Source organism: Marmota marmota, unplaced genomic scaffold, assembly GCF_001458135.2.
Source record: "Marmota marmota marmota unplaced genomic scaffold, marMar, whole genome shotgun sequence".
NCBI lineage: Eukaryota > Metazoa > Chordata > Mammalia > Rodentia > Sciuridae > Marmota > Marmota marmota.
Window position 1 is genome coordinate 33,853,758 of NW_026000211.1, and position 27,518 is coordinate 33,881,275.

General features: G+C 32.6%; 1 protein-coding gene across 1 annotated transcript; it reads left to right on the plus strand.

Annotated features, from left to right (window-relative positions):
* On the plus strand, positions 1-27,505 carry Tdrd3 (tudor domain containing 3). The gene is given in 10 exon segments (XM_048791770.1): positions 1-154; positions 2,555-2,672; positions 7,980-8,051; positions 9,861-10,010; positions 13,323-13,442; positions 14,075-14,158; positions 14,160-14,253; positions 19,036-19,055; positions 26,932-27,230; positions 27,232-27,505. Coding segments are annotated over 10 exon segments (1,305 nt in total). The 5' UTR covers positions 1-80.
* Positions 27,506-27,518: the final 13 nt, after the last annotated feature.

Consider the following 27,518-nt stretch of genomic DNA (forward strand, 5'->3'; position numbering starts at 1 on the left):
GATTTATGTGTTTTGCAAATTCAAAAAGTTTGCAGTGCTGCTATACCAAAGGATGTTGAGGAATTTAGCCTGCACCAAGGATGCTGTGTTTGCAGATGACTGATGGTCATACAAGTTGCACAGCAGTAGAATACAGTTATACTCCATAAATGAGGTAATTGGCACTTTATTTTATATATTTATTAAAGAATACTTGAAGGTACTATTCAAAATAGATTTTAAGAACTTCAAAAAGAAGGAATGGATTCTTAAGTGTAATAATTTTTCAGAAGAAAAATTACAGAGCTTTGCATTTAAGCTTTTTCTGTATAGAAAATGGTTAAGAATGAAGTTAGTCAGTTTTAATTATAAAAATCAATTTAAGATGTCCTGAATGAATATTAATCTATTTAATTTTTTCAGAAATTTTTAGGTCATTCATTAATCAGAACAAACAGAATTCCCTTAAATTTGTTATAGTTCATTTCTGATGGCTTAGTAGCTGTATATCTAATAGTTGGTAATGATTAAGCTTAGGGTCCTCAGAATAATTTTTAATGACTTTATTAAGAGATCATTAATATGTAAAAATTGCATACATATAACATATACAGAATGATTTTTGTTATATAATCTGAATTATTCTGTATGGCTTTTTGAAGCTTTAAAAACAGGAATACTCTCTTCTTGTTAATAACTATCTTATAAACTATCTTTCTTAAAAGTAAACCAATGATATTAACACTTATTAATTGATTTGATATTGCATTTATCAGTATGTGGTGAATTTCATGTGCTTTTCAAAAGTAAATAATGTGAAACTATCTTAGGATAATTTTCCAATTCATCTTAAGCCTTTTAGGGCAGATTTCCTTATGAATACTGTTTGGAGTATTATATTCTTTGTTGTATGTGGGAGGAGATGGGATAGGACTCCATATATGTGTCTTTTTTTTTTTTTTTTTTTTAAGAAAAAACCTATGTGATGAAATAGACTTTTCCCCCTGTTTTCTTTACTAAAAGGTTGGTAGGAAGGTAAAATATTTTGTCTCTGTTTTCTATAAAAGGAATCGTGGTATAATGTTTGCCCTAAATCTAATAATACTGACCTATCATAAAAAAGTCCTTTAAAAGTTAGTGCGTTAAAAGTTAGTGGTTTAAAATTAGTTTATAAAGAGCTTAAAGTTAGTGTGTTAAAAGGCCTTTTAAAGTTATTGTGTAAATAATTCTCATTTGATCTTTAACATGATGGTGTAAGGGTAAAAGAAATTGAAGTTAAAGTGTAAAAGTTAAAGGGTAAAAGACCGGGCATTGTAAAGTTTCTAAGCTGCAAGGCCTGAGTTAAAATGTAAAGGACCAGGCATTGTAAACCTGCTTCTAAACTGCAAAGCATGGGTTAAATTCCTGAGGCAGTTAAGACAATGCCTTACTGGCCATTTAGTTGATTTATAGCATTCAAGATCCTGTGCAGCTTGTCACGTAGGCATTCAAGGCCCAAACCAATCAGTTTGAATGTAATCCCCTCCTTAGGAATGACCTATCACTCCAGCCTGACCTGTTCCCTCCAATGTATGTACTAATCAAGTCTAAGAATTGTTGTTTGACTTTCCCGCGGTGTATGATGATTTGTTAAAGGAGACTGTGATGTATGTAAAGTCCCGCCCTCCCCAAAAAGTGTACTTAAGCATTGCACAACCCCTGCTCTGGGCTCTGGGCTGTTCTCCCTTCTTGAGTGGGCACGGAGCCCTAGCATGTTAGATCAATAAATCCCCTTCTGCCAATTGCATGAGTGGTCACTTGGTGGTCTCTTTCTCCGATGCTTCGCCGGACCCTTACAATGGTTATCAACAAAGAGCATTATTTTTTTATAGATTACTATAGTTCATATAGTTGTTAAATTTCTAGGATTATTGCTGGTCAACATCTTTCTGTATTAAAATTTAATTTTGTAGCATACTGAAATTTTGCAATTCATAGCCAAAGCTCAATGTGTGGGTGGGAAGACAAATATATTTATGTAGCATGATAGAATTAAGAAAGTACTTTAAATGTCTTTAATTCTGTTTGTCTTTACCATAACTTTGTGTGATTATTATTGCCCATAATTGTTTTAACATGTGGAACTAAAATACATTTCTTTGTCATTAAGCTTTTTGTTTTGAGTTTTTTGTTTTGAGGCTAGGGATACCAGGGATTGAACCCAGAGGTGCTTTACCACTGAGTCACATCCCCAGCCCTTTGTATTTTGAAACAGAGTCTCACTAAGTTGCTTAAGGCCTCAGTAAGTTGCTGTGGCTGGCTTCCAACTTGTAGTCCTCCTGCCTTAGCCTCTCCAGTAGCTGGGATTACAGGTGTGTGCCACCATGCTTGGTGAAAATGTGAGTCTTGTATCTGGTCTTCTGACTTTCTCCCTGTTGATCTATTTATACTGATAGGTAGTTTCCTGAAAAATAGTATCCATCCATGTTGGGTGTTGATGTATTTTGAGGAACTTGACCAAATCACAATATAAGACTGAATTCCGGTTTAGGGGAGGAATTTCAATGTATTTTTAACTCTTTTTCCTTTACATTAGCTTGAATACACCACCTGGAACTAAGGTTATGCCCTTAGGCATTGTTGACGTGTCTTCAACATCACAATTCTTGGTGGTGAAAATGGAATACTTTATTGAGAAATGGGAGTTAGAGATTGTGAGTGTAAACTAATGGCTTGAAAAATACTACACTCTATTGCATTCTCTTATTTTAAAGCAATCTTCCCATAATGAGTAGTAAAATTAGTCCTTTGTATCAGAGGAATAGAATATTGTCTACCATTATCCAAGCATATTCTTCTTCTAGAGCAGATGTAAATTTTAAGTATCCATTACATTTTATTACATATTTTAAAAAAATCCTTCTTTACTGACAAGTTTCAAAATTTCCAATATACAAGTTATGAGCTATATATAATGGGTTTGTTCATAATTCTTTCTGTTAAAAAACAAGTGTTTATGCATAAACTGGTGTATGGATATAATGTATATACATATATTTGTTTTATATACATACACATAAGCATGCAAGTGAAAGCAAGTTAGAATTTCACTATAATGATGTTCTTGTTGTACTTCCTAGTTGCATTAGTTGAGGTTTTTCCCCATTTGTATCTGCATATCTTCATTTTGCTACTCCTGTTGATTATCTTGTCATTGTTCCTCTACTTTGCTTCCAGAAACTAATTCTGTTGGTCCACTGCAGTCAAACTGTGTATTATTTCCTTGCTCTCCAGTTCCATTGCTCTTCTTGTGGGTTAGATCTTTAGTATCTCTCGCCTGGACTATTGCAATAGCCATTTAACTCTCTCCTTTCTCCATTTTGTAATTTATTTTCTGCACTCTGCCAGATTATTTTCCTTTAGTGTCATACACTACTTCTATTTCAAATACCCTAATTTCAATTTCAAGGGCATTCAAAATCTAGTCCTAGTTACATTTTACCTGTTCAACTTTCTAAATTCTTTTTCACAGTCAAATGGAAAGGTTTACTCTTTTCTTTGATTGCCTAAGCTTTTTTCAGTTATACTTTTGGGTAAAAATGATTTCCCCACTTGTATGCCATTCATCTTGATTTCTCTGTCTTAATCCTGAATAGCCAAATGATCCCCATAATTTTAGACTCAGAACAAATGCTTGCTTCTTCACAAAGTGAGGTAGTGTTTCCTTTATTGAATTTTTTAAACATGTTAAAAGTATATTACTTTTTACCTTGCACCCAAACTATTTTACTTTTTATATCTTTTAATAGATTATGACCATGAGGTCAGAATTTGTGTTTGTTTCATCTTTGTTTATTTCTACAAATATTTGTTGAGCACTATATTGATGTGGTGCTGCACTCTTGCATCTGTATCTCTTGTGATCTTACTAGTAGTCTTATAAAGGGACATTATGACCACATAGATCAGAAAATTTACTTTTATTTTTTTATTATTTTTTTTTTGTATTTTTTTTTAAATTTTTTATTGTTGGTTGTTCAAAACATTACACATTTCTTGACATATCATATTCCACACTTTGATTCAAGTGGGTTATGAANTGATCTTAGTTACTCTCCTTATATCAAAGACAGAAAATTTACTTTTAGAACTAGTAAATAACTTGATGATTCGACAGCTAATAGGTGAGTGATGTATGTGAGCAGAATCCAGGAGTGATTTTTTTTTCCCATTATGTCACAGTAATCTTCTGTCGGGGTTTTTAGCCCCCTGTTCCCTCCTGACCTGTGGGAGAGATTGGGGGAGCATGCCCTGACCAGGACAAACCAAGAAAGGTAAAGGTGGACTGGCCGCAGCCCTCACTTAGCCCTACCTTGCCGGAGGACAATCAGACGTGCCAGAACAGTCAAAACACACAGAGCTAATATAATGTATAGGAGCCAATCAGGGTAAAGGTCAGCAGGATGGGGAGAATTTACATCTAGCCTATCCTAGAGGTGGTCCCATTCTTCATCACAACCCATGGCAATGCCTTCTGGCTAATCGCTAGGTGCTTTCTTAGCCACATGTGGCCCCAAGACTGTGAAGCGGGTAGCAGCCAGAAGTTAAGTTTCCTCTTTTCTGATGCAATATTCCCCATGTTACATCATGCCCTATAGTCTTCTATCTCTGAGACTTAAATGTAATAAATATCATAGTGGAAAGAATGAATTGTAAAATATGTAAAGCTAATTACTCTGAATTAAAATTGATGATCTCATGCTACCATCAAATGTTGCCTGTTGACTAAAGGCAGCCAAGAGCCTAACAATGTTTCAGGGTTTTGGTACTTTATGTTACTCTGTACCACTTTCTTAGTTGGAAAGTACCTATGTTTTGGAGGTAAAGAAATAAGGAGGTTTGGGCACATTTTTATTTCTTAATACTCATTTTTTATGATACTAATTAATTTGGGATACTGCACCATGTGATACCAGATAAGTTTCCACAACTGCATTTTTTAATTGAAAGTGTCACAAAAGAAAGTAATTCACAAGTGATTTAATATTTTTCCATAATCAGCCAAGTGTATGAACTTGGAATTTCCTAGAAAAGTACCACCAATTTCATTTGATCCTTTCACAAGTTTATATTGTATTTTTATTATTATTAGAGACTTTTTAAAGTGTGGTAAATGTTTTTAAGTTAGATCAACATCTTATATAATTTTATCACAGCCTGGTCAGAACAACTTCACTAACAACTAGTAAGTCAGTTAAACATTTGTAAAAACCTCCTCACCCTCAATGCAGATACATATATATAGACTGACAGATACACACACACATACACACACAATATCTTTATTTTATTTGTATGTGGTGCTGAGGATCCAACCCAGTGCCTCACACATGGTAGGTGAGCCCTCTACCTCTGAGCCACAACCCCAGCCTTCTGTTTGCTTCTTAAAGGCCACATTAGTATTTCTTGTTAGGGGGTAATAAAAATTTGTGTTTAAAATAGTTTTAAAACACCTTAGTATAGTTTTAGTTCTTCTTGGTTTTATGTTTTTTTTTTTTTTATTTGATAACAATAGCAATGTAGGAAACAGTATAATAACTTGAGCAGCTGGCAGGTGTTCCACATAGAAATTAAGTATAGACATAAAAATCATAAATCCTAAGAGTTAATTTTGGAAGTCAGGGATCCCTAAACATTCTTATAAAATAGAGAATAGGAGCATTGGGCAGTAAACTACATGCAGGTGTGGTAGCTCTAGTGAGTTGGTTACAGAAAGGTCAAGGGGGAAAAAAAATCACCTCAAACCCTAAGTGTTTTGTACATTTGTATGATTCTAAGAACTCTGTACCAGATGCATTGCAAAGTAATTTAATTCTAATATTTTAGTGCCCTGAAAATTTTTTCTTATTTCTTTTTTTAATATGGTAAAGTAACATAACATAAAATTGGACAGTTCAGCTATTTTAAGTATAAAGTTCAGCGGCATTAATTACATTAACATTATGCAACTATCACCCAGTCTTTTTCATCTTCTCAAACAATTCTGTAGCCATTAAATAACTCCCTATTCCTTCCTTCACTCAGTCTCTGACAACCACCATTTTACCTTCTGTCTCTGTGAACTTGACTATTCTAGGTCCCACATATAATGTGGAATTGTATTGTATTTGTCCTGGCTTCCTTCACTTAAGATCATATCTTCAAGGTTCATCCATGTTGTAGCATATGCCAAATTTCCATCCTTTTTAAGGCTGAATGGTGTCCATTTTATGTGTGTAACACATTTTGTTCATCAATTGATAGACATTAGAGTTGTTTCCACTTTGTGAATAATGCTGCATTAATATGAATGCATGAAGTCCCTGCTCTACTCAGAAATGGAATTAGTGGATCATGTGATAATTCTGTTTGTATGTTTTTGAGAAGCTGTCATTTTGTTTCCCTTAATAGCTATACTATTTTACATTCCTACCACGGATGCACAAGAGTTCCAATTTTTCCACATCCTTGCCAACACTGGCTATTTTGTGTTTGATAGTAGCCATTCTAATGTGTATGAAGTAGAATCTCACTGTGGTTTTCATTAGCATTTCCCTTAGGAATACTTGGTGATGTTGAAGTTGATGTTATCCACTCAGCTTTCCAAGCTTTCTATCTGCTTAATGCTTCCAAGCAGAAAACCAGAGCTCATCTGTTTATTTCTTTCACTTTCTCTCAGAGATAACAGTCTTTCACTACATATTGTCTTATGTCTTAAAGGAGTTTTTTTTTTTTTTTTTTTTTTTTTTTACACATTGTCTAGATTGCTAGGTATTTATAGAGGGAGATTAAATCCGACTCTTGTACCGTCATCAAGGAAGGAATTGGAAATCGTGTAAGTTGTTTTTAAGTTATATAATGTTACTGAGAGATGGTATATTACTGGTAACTTATATGAGCTTTTTACAAGAAAATTATATGTAAATTATAATGATTTAAAGCTGTTTTGAATTATCTTTTTCTTATACAAATTAAAATTGAGATATATATATCTATATATAATTTGAGATCTATATATATACTATATATAATTTGCCCAAAACATATAGTAATTTTTACATAATTCAGGAACTTTAGAATATGTTTTAAAGTACACATGGTATTTTTTTAACTTTGTCACTCTTTTACATTATATTTTAATCATAACATTTTCTGTAATAACAATTTAAAATGCACAAAAAAGTTTAAAATTGAGATGTGTTAAATAACAATTAGTGCTTAAGATACATGTTAATGTATCAAAAAACAAAATTAATAGGAGGAATAGATAACTGAAAGGAGTTCTTTGGAAGGTTCTTTATGGCATTTTGGAAGGATTTTGCAATCTGAGAAATTGCTTTTGCTAGGAGAATATTTTCTTTCCATATTCATAATACATTGTTAGTTCTCTAATTCTATAAGAGTTTGGGAAATAGGGAAACTGAAATTAGTAGTTTGGAAGCTTATTTTTATTAAAGGACAATAAATCAGTTGAATATTTTTTCCAAGTATGAATTGTTTTCAGATGTTAGTAAGAAAATCTTATTTTAATTGAAGAACCACCTCCATATTATAAACTATAATGATCTGGTCTCCTTAAATTATTAGAAATCACTTTTATTAGTATGTTATTTGCTAATAAATTTTATGTCTAAAACAATTTTGAAGATAATTTGCAGGTAATTTTTTTATTAGATTGTAGGCTTTAAAATGAAATTCTTGTTTCCAAACTTTATATCTTTGACTTTACTACTTGATAAGGAAAATATTTCTGAAAATTATCTGAACGTGTATTTTGATCAGGGATAATAAAGGAAGAACCTTTGCTAGTTATTGAACTGAGGAATATAATAATATATACTATTGTTTGAAATAATTTAGAGAAGTTTTTTCCTTTTTCTTATAAGAATCTGCTCAACATGGGGGATGCCTAGTACATTATAAATGTTGTAAATGTCTTTTTATGTAGCTTCTGTTTTATGACTGATTTTTTTTTCCCCCAGAGTTTATCAAAACAAAAGAGAAGCAATCATGGTACTCAAGGTGGATCACCACCTTTTGTGCCTTTTAGACAGGTAGTGACTTTTATGTTCTCCAATGAATTTAAATCAGGAAAACTGTTTTTTGTTTATATTTAAGCTGTATTGAGTTTTGTGCTGAGGTCATGGAGTTATGGAAATATGAAGTTTGAGAAATTTATTAATTTGCTCTTAACCCAAAGATTGAAGCCATTTAAGAGCCATATCTGAAGAGTAGCTAACAACTAATTAGGATAAGGAGAAAGATTTTGTTTGTTTTTTTTAAGGGATATTCAAAAGTAGGAAGACCACAATACAGCATAATTTCTTTAGGCATCTACTCTTTCTGCTTTACTCCAAATATCCATCACAATCAGAGACTTAATTTTATTGCCAGTTGGTATCTTTCTTTTCACCCACAACAGCTCTGATTCTTCTATATAAACTAAAAATTTTCTGTCTACTTCTTGTTTTTCAGTCTCCTTTGCTATAAAGTGCTACCTTGAGGTGACTAATATCTTTTGTCTTCCTCATTGTGCTCAGTATCAAACTGCATTGATATCAGTGTCCTCCAGCCTTTCCTTGCTTTATCCAGGTCGAATCTGAGGATAATCCCTGTGGCACCTAGCTCTTCTCATGATAGCACCAAAATTTAACTACTGGTAATCTGCCTTGTATTTCTACTGGCTGAGAGTGCTGGCTGAGAATGAATATGAGTTCAGGATATAAAGTTAGGAAGCAGATACTTACATTTCCACAACAAAGTTTATTTTGTGTTTTAAAAAAACTTGGTATAAAAAAAGGCATCTACTGATCAGATACGTAGGATCAGTTGATGGCCTCCTCTTTAAATGGTCTACTTAAAATTAAATTAGGATTATTCTTGCATTATGGCTATTTTGGAAGTATTTTTAAAACATACTGATCTATTCTGTGTTTTGGAACAATGGATAGTCAAGATTAAAGGAGGTGTGAAGTCCTGTTGTATCATTAATGTTGAGGATATTCTTCCAGTATAATAAAAACTTCCAGAATGAACACAAAGTGCAAACATTCTAATAACTTACATTTGAAAATAGTGACATATTTATTAGTAATTTGGTGATAATATTTCTCTTTCATAAATTACAAAACATAAAACTTTTTAGCCTGATTGGGGCAGAGGGTATGTTTTTAGCTTTTGTTTTAAAAGTTCAAAATGATCTTTTTATATGTTAAAATAACTACACTGCCCAATTGACATGGATATTATGACATATTATGGCATAAAAAGGAAACTGAGCCCTTATTTGCAAAATCAAACTTATCTTTTCTTATGATTAGTCTAAACTGTTTGAAATCTAAAATTATTTTATGTGATTACCCAAAAATGAAACTTACACCTCTTGGTTCAATATATGTATGCCCTGAGGAGTTTCAGAGGACCACATTTTTGAATAAGTTTTAATTTTATTTACTGATTAAATTATTAAAAAAGTTACTTTAGCTGGGCATGGTGGTGCATGCTTGTAATCCCAGTGGCTCCCAAGGCTGAGGCAGGAGGAGTATAAGTTCAAGGCCAGCCTCAGCAATTTAGCAAGGCCCTAAGCAACTTAGTGAGTGAAATCTTGTTTCAAAATAAAAAATCAAAAAGGTTGGGCATGAAGCTCAGTGGTAGAGCACACCTGGGTTAATCCCCAGTACCCCCACCCCCCCAATACTTTAATCAGTTTTCTACCTTTTTTTTTCTTCTTATATAAGTTTTTGTGATTTTATTTTCATGGAATCTCAGCTATTATAAAAGATACAAATATTTCTTTTGAAGAAATACTAATGAAAACTTTAATCTCTTTTGAAATTACTGAATTATTTTACTTATTTTACCAGAAATATCTATCTCATGTCTGAGTGGATAACTGAGAACTTGATTGGAGAAAGGTGTTGCAAGTTACAATGCTTGTTAAACCTACAAGTGGTAATAATGAATTTAAAAAGCAAAGGACTGTCGCTATTGCATAAGTTGCAAAGAGTAAAGAAGTAAGAAATTAAATAGTCACAGATTTCTCTTATGTCTTATCATTATTTTCTATGTTGATTACTCATGGTTATTATTGCCTTTTCAGGAAAAGACAATATTCAGACAATATTTCAACTATTCAGGAAATCCTTGACAACATCCTTCTTGCATAATCCATAATGGGGTCTTAAGTGTACACATATTATTCATTTGTTCTTCTTTCCAAATCTCCTTTGCAATTCCAGGAAATTTTTTCTTGGTGGCTAATTGCTTTTATTCTCCCTCTTCCTTTTCTTCTTAACTGACCCCAACACTTTTTCTGTAGCAGAGGATTTCTTGTTGTTGATTGGGCTAGTTACCATTTTACAGGGTAATTTTCTCATATAATAATAGCTTCTGAGAAATAGTAACTTACAAGGATAATTCAATGGATCAGCATCAACATTTTTTTTTTCAGTTTTCTTTCTTAATTATAGAAAAAGTAATTTTTTCTTTGGGATATATATGTATTTATACAAACACACATACACACACTCCATTTTACATTATTGTTAGCCAAGGCTTCTCTTTTAATTGTTTTGAATTTATTGCTAATTTGGAATGTGTGTTTTCTCTAGTTATTGGTTTTTAGCCTTGGATAAGAAATTTAAGCTTATGAATTAGTTCTTTAGACTTTTCTTACCAGTGAGATTGAAATAGTTTCCTTTATTCAAAAACCATAATGAAGCTTAGCTAACAGCTGCTTTCCTATTTAACGTTCAAGTTTAAGTAGAAGACTTGTTGACCTTTAGTTGTTCTTCCTTCAGTGTCTTTCTAGTGTCTGTCTAGAATAGGAGATGAAAGCATAAGCTTTGGAATCAGACATCCTGGAAGCATATTTTGCTGATAGTCTTGAACTAAGTACTTAGCTTTTGTACCCCAACACTCTTCATCTATGTGAAATTCAGGAACAATAGTGGTACCTACTTCATATGGTTACTGTGAATATTAAAACGGACAATTTTTAAGATGTTTAGAACTACTACTATTACTGGCATAGATCATGACACTTCTTTCCTCAAAGCTCTCAATAAACATGTTTGAAAATTACAAAATAACATTTTTATTTTTTAGAGATGAACAGATTTAATAACTTCTCAACTTACATAACAGAGAGTTGGTGGAGATTTAAAACTAAATTACTAGGGAGTTGCCTAAGGTTACCCAGTAAGAATTTTAGGACTAATCCATGCATACTATAGAAGATCTGTATCATAAATAATATAAACATATAAAATAAGTAACTTGCAGGCTGCAATTTTGAGTGTAATAGTCTGATTAGGCCTCAAGATAGTGAGATTTGAGCCAAGATTTGAAAGAGATAAGAGAATTATCTGTGCAATTACTGAGGAAGAGTGGTCCAGGGAGAGGAAAAGCCATTGCAAAGGCTATAAAGCAGAAACATATGTTCAAGGCAAGCAAGGGAGCCCATGGAATTGGCAAAGGGATATAAAGTAGAAGAGTAAAGAGAGAAGGTGATCCATCAGCTTAAATTGGTCCCTGCAAACCATTGTAAAGACCATATTCAGAGAGAATATGGGGAACCTTTATTCAGAGAAAAATAGGGAGCTTTTTTGAAGGTTTTGAGCACAGCAATAGCATTAACAGACCTACATTTTAGAAGGTTAATTCTGGCTGTTCTGTTCAGGCTAGGCTGTAGAGGAGGAGGATTGGAATTAGATGAGTTAGATTACTGAACTAATCCAGTTACATTTCAACTTTAGAGGTTGGATGTAAGAAGTTGAACCAGTCAAGCTGTGATAAATAGTATGGGACAAAAACAAGAGAATGCAGAAAATGTATCATTAGTTTTTTTTTAAGTAAGAAAATGAAGCAAGATAACAGTAACAACAAAGGGAAAGGTATTGGAGGATCAAGAAGTGAGGGAAATGTGTAAGATAGTAGTATAGAATGGGAGAGTAGATGGGTTAGGGAAATACACAATAAGTTTGCTAGGCAGCATTAAGAGCCCCCTTGAATGTCACAGTCATGATGATTCCACATATACCTCGCTCACATTGTGAACAAGATGATGTAGTTGATAAAGGTCAATACCAGTTACATAGTGGGGAATATCTAAGTTGTGATGGTTCTAGATTTTATGTTTTTTGAGTAACAATTTTAAAGAAGTGAAAAGCAATTCTGAAATCTATTATTTTGATGAAATTCCATAAACCCCAAATTTAATGACTTCATTAATGAGTCTTTGGTCTTTGAAGATATTATTTTAATTTCGTTTTAAATTAAATATTATGCAGCATCAATTACCCAACAGAGATAATTAATTTGTTACCTTTTAATGCTCATCTAACATGACTTTTCTATTTTTCAGGTTTCACTTTTTATGTGATTTTAAATAATTTTCCAATGTTGTATACATTTATATCTAAGATGCTTTCTTACTGTAATCATTTTGAAACAGTTTTAAATATTGATCATTATCTCTAATAAAAAATCTAACAAAGTTTTCACTCCCATTTTTTATTAAAGCTATCAAAACTATAAAATATGATCTAACCATATGTTTAAATTACTGTTGTACAAGAAGGATGCTTTTCACGTATGAATTTGTATCTTTCCAATACAAAGTTCTTTGTGGTCGTCTTTTCATAATAGTTTTGAAAAGAGAAAAATTAGATCAAATCAAGTTTTCAAATTTATTCATATATAGTTTTAAAAGTAAGTCAGACAAAATAAGAAATATAGACTTAAAAGACTTTGTATGTAGTTGATAAGAAATGACATGACTAATGTAAATAAAAATTAGTAGTTTTAATACAGCATTCAATTTTACATTATTTGTTTACTCTCTAAGATTTTAGAATCATAATACTATACAATGGACATGATTTAACTGAGTCTTACACAGGTTTAGAACCTTGCTAAGGATAATCTTGCTTTGTAGATGGGTTTAAAACCTAGGTTCAATATATCAGTCATATAGTTATCCTAGAATCATTCTGACAACTAATCATTATAATCCTTATTTTGTTTCTTTTATGTTGATGTACATTTAAGTTTATTTTGATGACTTGCCTTGAAGAGACTTAAAGATTATAATCCTGTAAAATGTGTATCGTTTGACCTGGACTTGTGAGGAGAAAGGATGGCTAGTTCTTATCTGTGATCTGTGCTGTTTAAAAAGAATAAGCTATTCATTTTTTCATCTAAAATCTAATTTAGCAACCTTTAATTACTTATTTTTTTAACATATTTTAATAATAACTTGTTTTTTAAGGATATTTTTAAATGCTATTTACTTACATCTGTTTTATGTTTCTCTTATACTAAAGACCAAGACACTTGGAGGAGGTGGCAGTGGTGCCAGCAGTAATCTCAATATGAGCGATGTTGGCAAATGAATCAGAGAAGTTTTACAGAAAGAAAAGTGAACTAAATCAGAGGGGAAACAGGTGTCTATGGAGGGCTGGTAAGATTAAAGAATCAATCACAAAATTAATATTTATTAAAAATAGCCTCAACTTGTCTTTGAGTTTTTGGAGAGGTGCTATATAAATTGTATTTCCTCTCTTCTATGGAGGAGTATCAAATTTTTCCATCTTTTTTAACCATGAAAAATGTTTACTGGGTAATTTTCTTTTCATTATATTAGTTTAAAAGGGTTTACTAGGGGCTACGGATGTGGCTTAAGCGGTAGAGTGCTCGCCTGGCATATGTGGGGCGCTGGGTTCAATCCTCAGCACCACATAAAAATAAAATAAAGATGTTGTGTCCACAAAAAATTAAAAAATAAATATTAAAAAATTCTCTCTCTCTCTCTCTTTTAAAAAAAGGGTTTATTATATATTCTGAGATTTTCTTTTTTAATTTTACATTTGCACTGGAACTTGCTAAGTTAGAGAGTACTCAAGGCACAATAGATTTTTATACAGATTCTTCCTTGACTATTAGTATGAACAAATAGTAAGTGAATGTTGTATTCGTATGACTTTTTTTCCCCATAAATATGAAATGTAATTTTGAGTTAAAAGACAGTAAATAGCAAAATGCATTTACTCAGTTTATTTACAGATTGTCAACATAGCTTTCTATTTGTTCCTTACAGGTTGTTGAGAAGGCACTGAAGCATATAACAGAAATTGGCTTCAGTAAGGAAGCATCCAGGCAAGTGCCATATGGATAATGGCAGCAACTTAGAAGCAGCATTGAGTGTACTTCTTAACAGCAATAAACAGAAACCTGTTCTGAGTGTGTCTCCAAGAGGTATAACTTATTAGGCAATGTGCCAGGTATTATTATTTACCTTTCAGAGTGATATATGTTATCAAAAGAGACTGAGTTTTATCACTGTGAGGGCTGTAACTATGTGTAGCATGGTAATGGTAATATGAGCTCGGGACCATAGAGATGTTTGCATCTCTATATAAACTATGTCTAACCCTGCCTTATTTAATAGGGTTAAGTGTGAGAGAAAGTGACCAGTTCTATTAATTATTTCTAAAAGTATGCCACTTTTATAAATGACTAAACAGTCTGGACAATTTTTAAAATTAATAAGAAAATACATTTTATTTGGTGTTATTTTTAAATTATTTTATGACAAAAGGTATTATATGATTTTTCAAGTTCCATTCTTAATATCTTTTTTAAAAATGTTGTGGTTACAATGGAATTTCACTCAGGTATAAAGAAGAATGAAATTATATTATTTGCTGATAAATGAATGTAATTAAAGAACATTATGCTAAGTAAAATAAGCTACTCAAAAAACCACAGGTTGAATGTTTTCTCTCAGGTGGAAGGTAGACAGTGGTGGCAGGGGAGAGAGAAATAATTTTATTTTATTTTTAATTTTTCTTAATTTTAAAAAGCAGGGGAAATTTCATAAAAAGAGACAGGAGATCAATAGAATAGAAGGGGATCAAGAGGGTGGGAGGAAAGAAGGGCATGGGGAAGTGCTGGGAAATGAAATCTACCAAACTATGCTGTGCCTATGTATGAATTTACCATAGTGAATCCCACATTTTATAATTATATATATATATATATTATTAATAATATATATATAATTATACATGTATATAAATTACGTATAATTATAATGCAGTAATTAAAATAACAATAACAGGCCAGATTTGGTGGTGCACACTTGTAATGACAGCAGCTCAGGAGGCTAAGGCAGGAGGATCCTGAGTTCAAAGCCAGCCTCAACAAAATTGAGGTGCTAAGCAACTCAATGAAACCCTGTCTCTAAATATAATACAAAATAGGGCTGGGGATGTGGCTCAGTGCTCGAGTGCCCCTGAGTTCAATCCCTGGTACCAAAAAGAAAAAGAAAAAGAAACCAATAACAGGAGGGAGATAAGCAGAGTAGAGCAAGCAGGTCTGGGGATGGAGGAGAGGAAGGAAAGGTACTGGGAAATGAGATTGATCAAATTATGTGGGTGTGTGAATATAACACAAAGAATGCCATTATTATTTACAATTACAATGTATCAGCCAAAATAAAAATAAAATAAAATTCCATTATTAAAGAAAATAGTAAGATGTTTTTTTCCTTAGAATATAATTTACATAAGCAAATTCAAATTTCTAGGTAGCTCATTTAGAAGATTAATTCATTAATACTCAAGTTTTTAATTCTATGAGCATAATAATTGTTTCAAAGTAAGGAGTATATTTGTTGCTCAGTTTAAGTTTGTATGGATGTTCCACATCTGGGAAAATGGCACCAAATGGACTGAAAGTACTATTTAATATAAAAGCTTTTTTATTATTAAAAATAATAAAAAAGAGAAATAAATATAAAAAAGAGAAATAAATACAAAATCCTGCTTAAAATGAACACTGATTATATTTCAATGATTTTCTCCTTCCATTTTACTTATATGATATATAAATATACACAGACATATATACATGCACATACATACACACATATATATGTGTATGTCTGCCTGTCTTACTTTTAAGTATTAAGATAGAGGAAAAGGCAGAGATATGGAGTAAGATGTGAAGATGAAGAAGACCTGGAAAATACAGCACATTATTTGATTTCCTGGAATCTAAAATGGGGACTTTGGACATAGAAGGTAGGCTAACTTAAAGTAGATTTCTTTTTTAAATAGGTTTCTTTTTATAGGCCATTTTTTATTTGGGATTATACAAACAGGTTAAAGCAGCTGATGATATGAATTTCTATTCTGAGTGTTTAAAAACTTATTTAGTGCATTTTCTATTTGACAAAAGCACAGAAGAATGCCCCCTGATTGTATGGTGAGTAATTCCACCAAATAACTTCTCCCAACTTTACTCCTAATAAGTGGTATATTTAGCTGTGTAGATAAATTATTATTTTAGAAAGCTTATTAAATAATCTTACATAACTTATTTCGACTGTAAGATTGATCTCTATTCTATCTTTACATATTATATGTTGTATAAAAATGTTCACACAGTGAGAAAATATAATGTATTTCTTAATGTGATATACTTCAGTGAGTAACATAAATACTGAAAAAGTAAGTATGTTAACTATATGGCTTTTTCCTAAGAATGGATTATGGTCAGTGTTTTCTAAAGAATAAGTTTTAAAAATATGATTCCAAAAGACTAAGTAAATATACTTTTATATTCAGTTTTCACTTTAAGTTATATTTTAAATTCAGCCAAATAAGTTTGGAGATTATATGCTTTTTCTTTTCTTTTTTAATTTATTTTTTAGTTGTAGTTGGACACAATACCTTTATTTTACTTATTTATTTTTATGTGGTGCTGAGGATTGAACCCAGGGCCTCGCACCTGCTAGGTAAGCACTCTACTGATGAGCCACAACCCCAACCCCTCTTTTCCTTTTTTTTTTGGCCTTTGTTTTCCCCAGTTTATTGCTATTACATTATACCTGTCTTGCCCTATCAGATTTCTCCACAACTCTCTAATCCTCATCAAACCTACTATGAAAAATATTCAGGTTTAACTGTTTCTTCAGGTCTTCATTTCCTTATACATGCTCCAATGTCAGGCAAAACTTATATTATGCACACTTTTCTGTATCTTTCTTTTTTTATTAATTAATTAATTTATTTTAATTAGGTATATATGACAGCAGAATGCATTTTGATTCATTGTACACAGCAGCACAACTTTGCATTTCTCTGATTGTACAGGATGTAGCATTGCACCATATGTGCAGTCATACATGTACCTAGGATAATGATGCCCATCTCATTCAACCATATTTCCTGTCTCCATGCCCCCTCCCCTTTGCCCAAAGTTCCTCCATTATTCCCAGACCCATCCCCCCCACCCCCTGCAGCGCCCCTGCTCTTTATGGATCAGCATCCACTTATCAGAGAGAACATTCAGCCTTTGGCTTTTTGGGATTGGCTTACTTTGCTTAGAATGATGTTCTTCAACTCCATCCATTTACCTGCAAATACCATAATTTTATTCTCTTTTAATGCTGAGTAACATTCCATTGCGTATATTAAAAAAAGATTTGAAGTATTCAGATTTCATGAAAATGGAAGCTTTTTTGCTAGATTATATTAGAAAAGCTACATATTGTTTGAGGAAAAAATTCTTTAATATAGATATAAAAATATATTTTAACTCAATATAAAAATCTTAAATCTTATTATTATTATTTTTTTTTGTGTGTGTGTGGTTCTGGGGATTGAATTTAGGGCCTTGTGCATGAAAGGCAAGCACTCTACCAACTGAGCTATATCCTCAGGCCCAAAATCTTAAATCTTCAATATTTTTAATATAAAAATCTTCAATACAGAATTATAAGCAGTAACATGGAAGAACAATATTTTCTTCGTTGTAAAGCACAAAACATTAGTTTTCTATTGCTGTGTAATTAATTGCCCCAGTCAGCTTCTTAAAAAAATGCAAATTTATTATCTTGTAATTTTTGCGTATCAAGATTATAGTCTAGCCTGAGGCCCAAGGTCCTCTTACAGGATCATTAATTTTTAGCAGAATTCAAATTCTTGTGGATAGTACTGAATACCGTTTTCTTGCTTAATACTGGCTGTAGACTGCCTTCAGCTCCTACAGGCTGTCTCTCAGGTTGTTGCCACATGGATCACACTTAGGCCATAGTCATGTTTTACCTTCTGAAAGGCCAGCAGGAGAATCTCTGTTGTGACTTCCTATGTCTCTCACTTCTTCCTGACTATGACTTCTTGGTATTCTTGTTCCAACTCCTTTTTACACTGTCTGACCCACATCTCCTTTGATTTCCTTTCATCTCCCTCCTTTTGATGGTTAGTGTCTCCTAATTCATAATGAATTTAAACTTGATGATAGTAACTCATCTATGATTTGATGTAGTGGTTTTGAATGGCTAGTTTACAAATATACCAACCACATTTGATTATTCTATTTAAAATAAATTCTACTATTTAGGCTGGAGTTGTGGCTCAGTGGCAGAGCGCTTGCCTAGCACAAGTGAGACACTGGGTTTGATCCTCAGCACCACATAAAAATAAACAAATAAAATAAAGGCATTGTGTCAATCTATAACTCCAAAAATATTAAAAAAAAACTTCTACTGTGCTCTTATATATTTTTCTTTCTTTTATAGTTTATACTAGTAAAGAATAAATAAACATCCTTTTTAATAAATATCTCTATGTCCCTTTAGTTTGTGATTTGTTTTATCTCACAAACTAGACACTAGGTTTCTTGGCATATATTTGTAACTTATAATAATATTTAGTCCTTCATTTAAAAAGTTTCTTAACAAAATAAGATTAGGTAGGGTTTTTTTTTTTTTTTTGAATGCTTAGGAAATACTTCAATCAAGCACTATTGAAAACTGCTTGGTTTGCACTTTCATTGTTTTTAAATATTTGTCTGACCTAGAACTAATACTATCAGTAGCAGCTTTTCTGTCCTAAATACTTTTTAATGATGACATCACATGGAAGAGATTCATTACAACTCAGAAGTACAAACAGCTATACGATATATTTATACATATATATAGAGAAGACAGTTGTGCTTGTAGATAATTTTTATGTTCTCTTGGTCCAGGCTTTGTGGGCCCAATAAGAGTAACAGTATTGATAGGAAAATTTTGCATATGGTCACCCTTGATGTGTCTTTGCCAGACTTCATTCTGTTGCTCTTTCTTTTGCTAACCTACTTATATATTTCAACTTTGTAAATACATAGAAATGTAGTTAATAATTTAAGTGCCATATTAATTGCTTGGGAATTTGTGAGTTCTAAGATGCATATTTTAGAAATCTTAATTATTCTGAATGCATTATAAATGTTGATGCTTTCTTAGACTAGTAATATATTGAGCACTGCTATAAACATGTTTAGCATTAACTAGAGGCTACTCCAAAGGACTTACTTTTTTGAGAATTAGTCTCTATAAAGTGTCACGAAAAGAGATTGTGTAGGTGATTCTTCTTTTTTACACTACTGGGAATCAAACTAGGGGTGTTTTACCCCTGAGCTACATCTCCATCTAGTGTGTGTGTGTGTGTGTGTGTGTGTGTGTGTGTGTGTGTGTGTGTGTGTGAGAGAGAGAGAGAGAGAGAGAGAGAGAGAGAGAGAGTCTTGCTAAGTTGCGGAGGCTGCCCTTGAACTTAAAGATCCTCTTGCCTCAGCCTCCCAAGTCACTGGGATTACAGGTGCACATCACTATGCCCAGTTTGTGTAGGTTCTTTTGAGTTCTTTTGGGATCACAGTTTTATTAGAATGTTGTTAGAGGCACTCTTAAATTCAAATGGTCCAGCTGTACTTTGTTTTGAATTTTTGAAATTTTCTGGGTAGATGCCATATCTGATTTGTATAGTGATTACATATTAACTCTACATTATGGTATATGACATACATTAAGGCATATGCTATATAATTGGTTTTTTTGGTATTTAGTTTTGTGTAAGATGGGTGTTGCTCTTCTCAGAATACTAGAATGCATGAGCCTCTTTTTCAGTTTTGCCATTCTTCTATCCCCCCAATTAATTTCCCTATCCCTTCCTTAAACATTTACTAACCATAAAATAATAATTGCCAGTTATTGAGCATATACTATGTGTCAGGAACTGAGGTAGGTGCTTTGTATACTCTTAATTCATTTAATCATGTGCAAATGTAAAATATATATTACTTCCATTTGCAAACAGGCTTGAAGAAATAAAATATATTACCTATAAAAAGTCAAGAACTGGGATTTGGAAACTTGTCTGATTTGTTCCCAACTCAGAAGTCATTCTTCATGCTGCATGTCTAAGCACTTACTTATTTGGGAGGAAAGAGTTCAGTTTTAAAACAAGCTAAGTTTCAAAGATCAAGGAGTGTTATCAAGCAGACAGTTGAATTTAGAGATCAAATGAAGGTGGAAGATTCAGCACAGGAGATGAGAAAGCATCTCATGAGAAGGAGTATGAAGAGAACGCTGAGAGATAAGGATGGAAAGTATTCACTAGGTTCCTAGATGCCAATAGTGTGCTGGTGCATGTGTCACAGCTGGCTCTTAGAGAAGGTATAGAAGTGAAAGGCAGGAGATGCCTGACTTTTAGTTTTTGCTGATTTCTGTGGTACAAGTATTCCCACCATGGCTGATTTCAGGTTATCTATAATTTAACAGCCAGTTTACACATTTTCTTGTAAGATGTTCAAGTTGGGTATAGTACACCACTGAATACAGACTTAGAAAAATAGTGAAATAGTATAGTTGAGGACAAGCTGAAGAATCTCTGTAGATGAAGTGCAATATAAACACGGAGATGGTTATTTTGAAAAGAATAGTCAAGAATGACATTTAGTATAGCATGATAGTTTCATTGTATGGGTTTGGACAGATAGGTTATTGCCTCCACCAAAATATTTTTTAAACATTTTATTTTATTTTTATAATACATGGAAAACATTATCATCTAATTACCACTTGTGTACATGTACTTGTTAGAAATGGGAAATATTCCTGGTCTATATACTTTCTAATCTCAGAATCATATAGAATATTTTTATAGAACAAACTAATATAAATTTTGAGCTACCTAAATTTTTAGAGATAAAGCATGCTGTAATCATGATAGATAATATTCAACAACTAAAGATATTTTACCCCAAAAGTCCTGATTTATGTAATTGAAAGGAATTAGTTGAGAATTTTGAAAACAAAAAGTATACACTGGTTAAATATAGACATAGAATGCTAGTGTTCTGTTTCTGCTATAATGTACATTATGTACTAATCAGTTTATACTATCATTTTGTTAGAAATATCTACTTATTTGTTTTTGTTTAATTGTTAGAGCATTTCTTCTCCATGGAGCAGCTTATATATTAGTAGATAACCTGTTATACTGGCGTACCATGATCTTTTAAGAAATATTATTCTATCCCATAAATGAACATTCCTTTGGTATTTCTTTTTAAGAATTCCCTTTATTTGAATTTTTACAACCCTTAAAAATTAGCTAGAATTTCACTAGCATGTTTTGGCATCTAAATTGTAAGAGTTTTTTTATTATCTAGTAGTAGTTTAGTGTGACATTTGCAAGAACATGTATGATGGAATAATACTGAATTTAGAGTCATTATACTCATGATCCTGGAAGAAGAGATCACAAAAGTTAAATTTAGTTTTTTTGCACTTGACTCATGTTTCCTATATGACAATTTCAGTTGTTTAAATACTTATTTTTTTCAGTTTTTACAATTGTGATAATAAATGATGTTGTGTTATGTTTACTTATAATTTTCTAGTATATTTTCCTCAATAAATAAAAATATTTGAATTAAAGCAAAATAACAAAAGTTATTTCTAAATTATTTTTGGCCAGTGGTCTAGTGCTTCACATATAAGTGCCCCATTTATCAACAAGGGAACCTTTCCTGGCTTGCCTGAGTCCACCAGTGTACCTTTGGACAGAAGGCATTAATGAGAGGAGGCATAAATGATAGTGGCATGGGAGTGATAGTAAATTAGCAGTGTTACATATGATTTAATAGTTCTTATGTTATTTTATGTATGTTAGAAAGTTGAAAATAATCCAATTTCAGAAGAGTTTTCTAAGAAACAAAGAAATGCGACTGATGTGCTTACTTATAGGGTTGGTTGGAAGGAAGAAAATAAGGATTTTAGAGCAACAGGAAATATAATGAATGGGCTCAGCAAAGCCGTGTCCTCATCACCTGCTTTAAATATACTCTATAGGAGAAAAAAGTATCATTATGCTCATAGAGGGCTTGCACAGATGCTACTCTTCTCTTGATGTTGCTAGGAAAACACAGGGACTAAGGAATATAAGAGATTTTGCTTCCACAGTGGTATGGGACAGTAGTTACAAAAGCTTTATTTTTCAATATTGTTTTTTCTTCATAAATGCAAAGTTTATTCACTTTGAAAAGTACCAGAGAGTGGTCATTTATCTCATCTATAATATCATTTTTGGATCAACCCTGTGCCAGGCACTGTGTTGAAAGAGAAATATTGGTAAACAAAACAGGTCCGGGATTCTTAGAGTCTAGCAAAGCAGAGTCTGGAGCAGTTCTGCTGTGTGCACTGTCCTGCTGGTACCAGAGCATGTAGGAAGGGAGGCTGACTCCTCTTGGTGGGGGTTGGGGGAGATGGTTCTTTCAGAAAAAGTGAAATCTGCCCTGAGATTTGAGGAGAAGCCAGAGGACCTGTGACATGTTTGGGCACTGTGCAGGCATGGACATGTGTGTGAGCCTAATAAATTGAAAATGCTTTACCAGAAAACGAAGCTCTGTTTTAGGGTGACTGTTAATAACTGATGGAGAAAGGCAAAACTGGCTTTCTTCAAAGGACATTACAGAACATTTTTAGAGATAAAAGAAAAATTAAAATTCATTGTAATAGCATGTTTAAGGTATGAAATTTGCAATATAACCATATTTCTACAATATGTTTACAGAGAAGGAAAGGGAGATGAGTTGGCTAAGTTACTCAAACCAGGTGTAGTTTCATTTAACGAAGATTTATCCAACTAGTGCTTTTTTTTTTTTAATCCCTAGCAAAAAATATATATATATATTTTTATGGTAATCCTGACCTGTGTTCCAGGAGAAAATAGTGAAAATAACTCACAGTTATTAATGATTTAATGTTAGTAGCATAATGGTGGTTTTGCTTGAGGAGACATATATGAGAGGGAGGTTAATAATGAGGCTTGGAACCTGAATAGATGGTCATTCCCTGCTCTACCTGTGCTAGTTGTGTGACCTTGGCCAAGCCTCCTCAGCTTTCTTATCTGTAAAATAGGGATATTATTGTGCCCTGAAGTAAACTCTTTCTTTTCTTGTTTAAACTATATGAGGTATTTTCTTGTACTAGACATTTTTTTCCCTTGTATTAGAGGGACAAGCTTGGATTTGCATGCGTTTTGAGCATGGCTGGACAGGGGTATCTTTGCAGTTGTTGCTGCGCGTTGCACTGTGTCTTAGAGTTCTCATGATTTGTTTATTTATAATTGCAATTATCTGCTTTACAATCCCTACTTTTAAAACTGACTTTTTTTTCCTCTTTTTTATGGTGTTTTGGGTACTAAAAAACTAATTTTATGAACATTAAGTATAAGAAGTATGTGTATTTTAAACTTAGTCTTCGGTTTAATGTGTGTCATAACTATGAAAGAATTTGAAAACAGGAAAACAGCAGTACATCTTTGAATAATTAATGAAAGAAAAATGCCATATTATTATTAAAACTAATGTCAGTTTATGTGTGATCATTGTTTCTTGGATTTGGTGTTTTTATTACCATAAGTGGATATCAATTTGGGGATATTAGAATACATAGTATTTTCCCTTTGAAATGAATAATTAATGATGATTATGTTTTTGCTTAGAATTACTGAAGCAGGTTACTAGTCCAGGACCTTTGTATGTGTTGTTCCCTTTTCTTAGACTACTCTCCTCTACTTTTATAGCATTTCTCATTATTTAGAGCTAAACTGAAACATCACTACTTCAGAGAAATTCTTTTCCTACAGTGGGATAACCCATCAGTTTTATCTTAGTCTGTTTAGTTCCTTCACAGATTTTATCAGTTCTAAGCTATGTTGTTTGTTCTATTTACTTATTTGCTGAAGTACCACAGGGTAGAGAGGTGTGGGTCTTATCTACTGCTTCATAAACAGTGACTAGGAGAGTGTTGACCTATCTGTAGTCAGTGTTCAGTAACTATCAGGAGTAGCTGAGAAAAGGAAAGAGGTAAGTAACATCTTCCTTATTGTACAGGGTCACACAGCTGCTTAGAGTTAGCACTGGGATTTAATTCTAGTGGTCATTTTACTTCCAAAGGCCCTATATAGATCCTTCAGAAAGTAATTTCACATATTTTATAATCGCGTCTTCACCATGATCCTGTGGTAGGTATTATTATCCACACTTTATAGATGATGAAACTGGAAGTTTTTGTGACGTTGTCCAAGACTCGTTACTAGAAAGTAGGAGAGCAGTTTATTTGGTTTTAAGCTCAGTGTTCTTTACAGCAAGTCAGAGATAGATTTTATAAGCTTACTTTTCTTGTGTAGTGCCTGACTTTTCCTGCAGTCATTTAAACTCTGTCAAAATCTACCCCAATGTGTTTTGATGCATTCCTGTCCAACTGAAGGCCAAACAGAAATAGCATGTTCATTATTAGTAAAATTATTTATTTTATTCTATAGTCTCATTTATGTCATAAATTCAATAATCGAAAATAATGTTTAAGAGTTAAATGGAATGCTTTTTCCATTTTACTCTCAGGCAGTTTTCTAAGCTTATTTATTTGTTTCAAATAATGAAGGAATTTCTTGTTTGCTTTTCTAGAACTGTACTTTTGATGCAAGAAAACTGATGTATAAGAGTCATTGAATTCATAAGTGTAGTTGTTAGATAATAGTAAAAATAATAACGGAAAAGTTCAGAATTTTTTTTAAGTAGAGTAGATATGGAACCAAAGAAGTTCAATATTGTCCTGTTAATATAGTTTTCAAGCATACTCCACATACTCAGAATCTTAAATGAGAGACTAGGAAGTGTCTCATTTTTTTCCTTTAGAGGAACTGAAAGCAAATTCTCCCCCACCTGCCAAACCTAATTGGACCTTTTTCTGTATGCATTGTTATCCAGTTTCCATTTGTACTCCAGGATATTTAGTTAATGTCATGATGGCCTATTTTTTTGTGCCTTCTGATCATCAAAGATATCAGTGATTTTTAATTTTCTAATAATGTCTGAGGAAAAATAGTAATATGTGCTTTCTGTTGAAGTGCTCATTCCTGTCCTGCTTATGGTCACCCTGAATCTTTACTTTTGGACAAAATAAACAATGTTAGCACAATTGAAAAATCGAGAAAAATTTAATTGAATACATTTGTTAAAATAAGACATTTGCATTATATTTAAAAGTTAGACATTCTTAGGGAAAGTCTCTCTAAATCTCTCTTGGCTAGTGTTTGAAATCTTACATATTTGCAAAATGTATTCTTTGTCACAATTAGTGGGTGATTTCATTGTAGAATTTTACATAGAAAATTATTTTCCTTTACTTTTGAAGGTATTTAAATTTATGAGATTGGCCTCCAGCTTTGAGTGGTTTTGTTGTGAAGTTTTAATGGGGTGCTTTGTTTTTTGCCATTTTGAGCCTTAATCTTTAACCTGTGATCTGTTTTATTACTCAGAAACTTTGAAGGTCTTTTTTATTCCTTTTACTCTAAACAATTTACCTGATATATTTTTGCTTCCAATGGTTGTTTGGAAATGTATGGGGAGAGCTTTGGTAGTCGTCATAGTGATTGGGGACACAGGGGGAAGGTGCTTTTGGCATATAGTGTCTGGAGGTCAGTGAGATTTTCTTGTAGTGCAGGGAACAGGCTCAGCCAGATTGTCAGTGGTGCCCATCTTTGGAACTGTTTTGACTCTGGAGCAATATAAGAAAAATTATAGCCTGGAGTTGTGTCACGTGAATAATCCAAGTGACTCCTTCTGAAGCAGGAGAATTGAAAGTTCGAGGTGAACCTCAGTAATTTAGCAAGACCCTCAGCAACTCGGCAAGACTCTGTCTCAAAATAAAAAGGACTGGGATGTAACTCTGTGGCAAAGGACTCCTGGGTTCAGTCACCACTACCAAACAAGAAAAAAAAAAAAGAATACGACCTGCGTGTTGATTATGATGTATGACAAAAAAAGCATTGTTCACCAAAGATTAATCACTGTATTTGATGATAAAGTTATACAAATACCATCTGAACAAGAGAGGAATAAAGATGTAGAACAAACTGAAATAGAATTAAAACTATTACATGAAATATAGCCATTTAATACTATCTTTTAGTATATATTTACCACATTACTGCTTTTGGTTTAAAGTTGAACATTATCTGTTATTATTTTTGCTACTTTTTCCTGTATTTCCAAGTAGTACCTGTTCTTAATTACTTTGATAAATGAGACCATTAATTCTTTTCTATAATAGCATATCTATTTGAAATTCAAACATCAATTCAGATCCAGAAAGATTTAAGAAGGAACATTTTCGCAAATGCTAGACTATGGTTGATAATGATAGCTGTACATTTTAAAATTAGAGCAGGATTCAGAAAGGAGGCAAACAAGTGTGATGTGTGCAGTTTATATGTGTGCAGTTTCATAGCCATTTCTGAGTTAGCAATTTACAGTTCTATTTTATTAATGTTTTGGGACATAAATTACCAGAATAGTATATATAGTATAGGTAGCTACAATATAAAAATGCAAAATTGAGCAACAAATACAAATGACTTTGGATTACCCAACATTTTTTCTTGGTTCATATCATTGATTTACTTCTCTAATAACTCGGACAATCATATATTAGAGGACTCCAAGGAAGTGAAGAGTGGAAAGATGGAGGAAAAATGTTAAAAGAGTAGTTCAATAATTTTGCATTAATGTGATAATTTTTGGTGTTTTACGTTTCAGAACATAGTCCTCAAAATGATAGCAGGCAGTCATGAAATGAAAAAAACTTCTCATTTTGGAAGAGACACCCAAAATTCAAAGTTAGGTTTAGAAAGAGAGACCTCTATGCAAAGGAGATCAGGAAAAGGTCTATCTTATGCAGAGGCAAAAGAAAACCCATTTCCTGAAGAATCCATAGATTATAATAACCAAAAACATGGGAAAATAGAAAACCAAACAGGTAACCCTGGTCATTTTTATGACAGGAAATAATAAACAATAAATAATGAAGCTTTCAGTGGTGTAAAAATTGAAAAACATTCACCAGAGTTCTGTCTGAGGTAATAGTTTCATTGGTGTTCCAGATGGAGAGACAGAAATGTCTCTGGAAGGAAGACGATTAGGACCTGTTTAGCCAGCAGGACTTGTCACTGCTATACCCTATGATGAGAGAATATTTTGCTATGGTGGGCCCCAAAGAAGATTGGGCCCAATTAAGCCAGAAAAAGTACTAGAATCATCTATTCCTATGGAGTATGCAAAAATGTGGAAACTTGGAGGTGAATGTTTTGTATTTTACTGGGACAACAACTAAGTATGGATGCTGT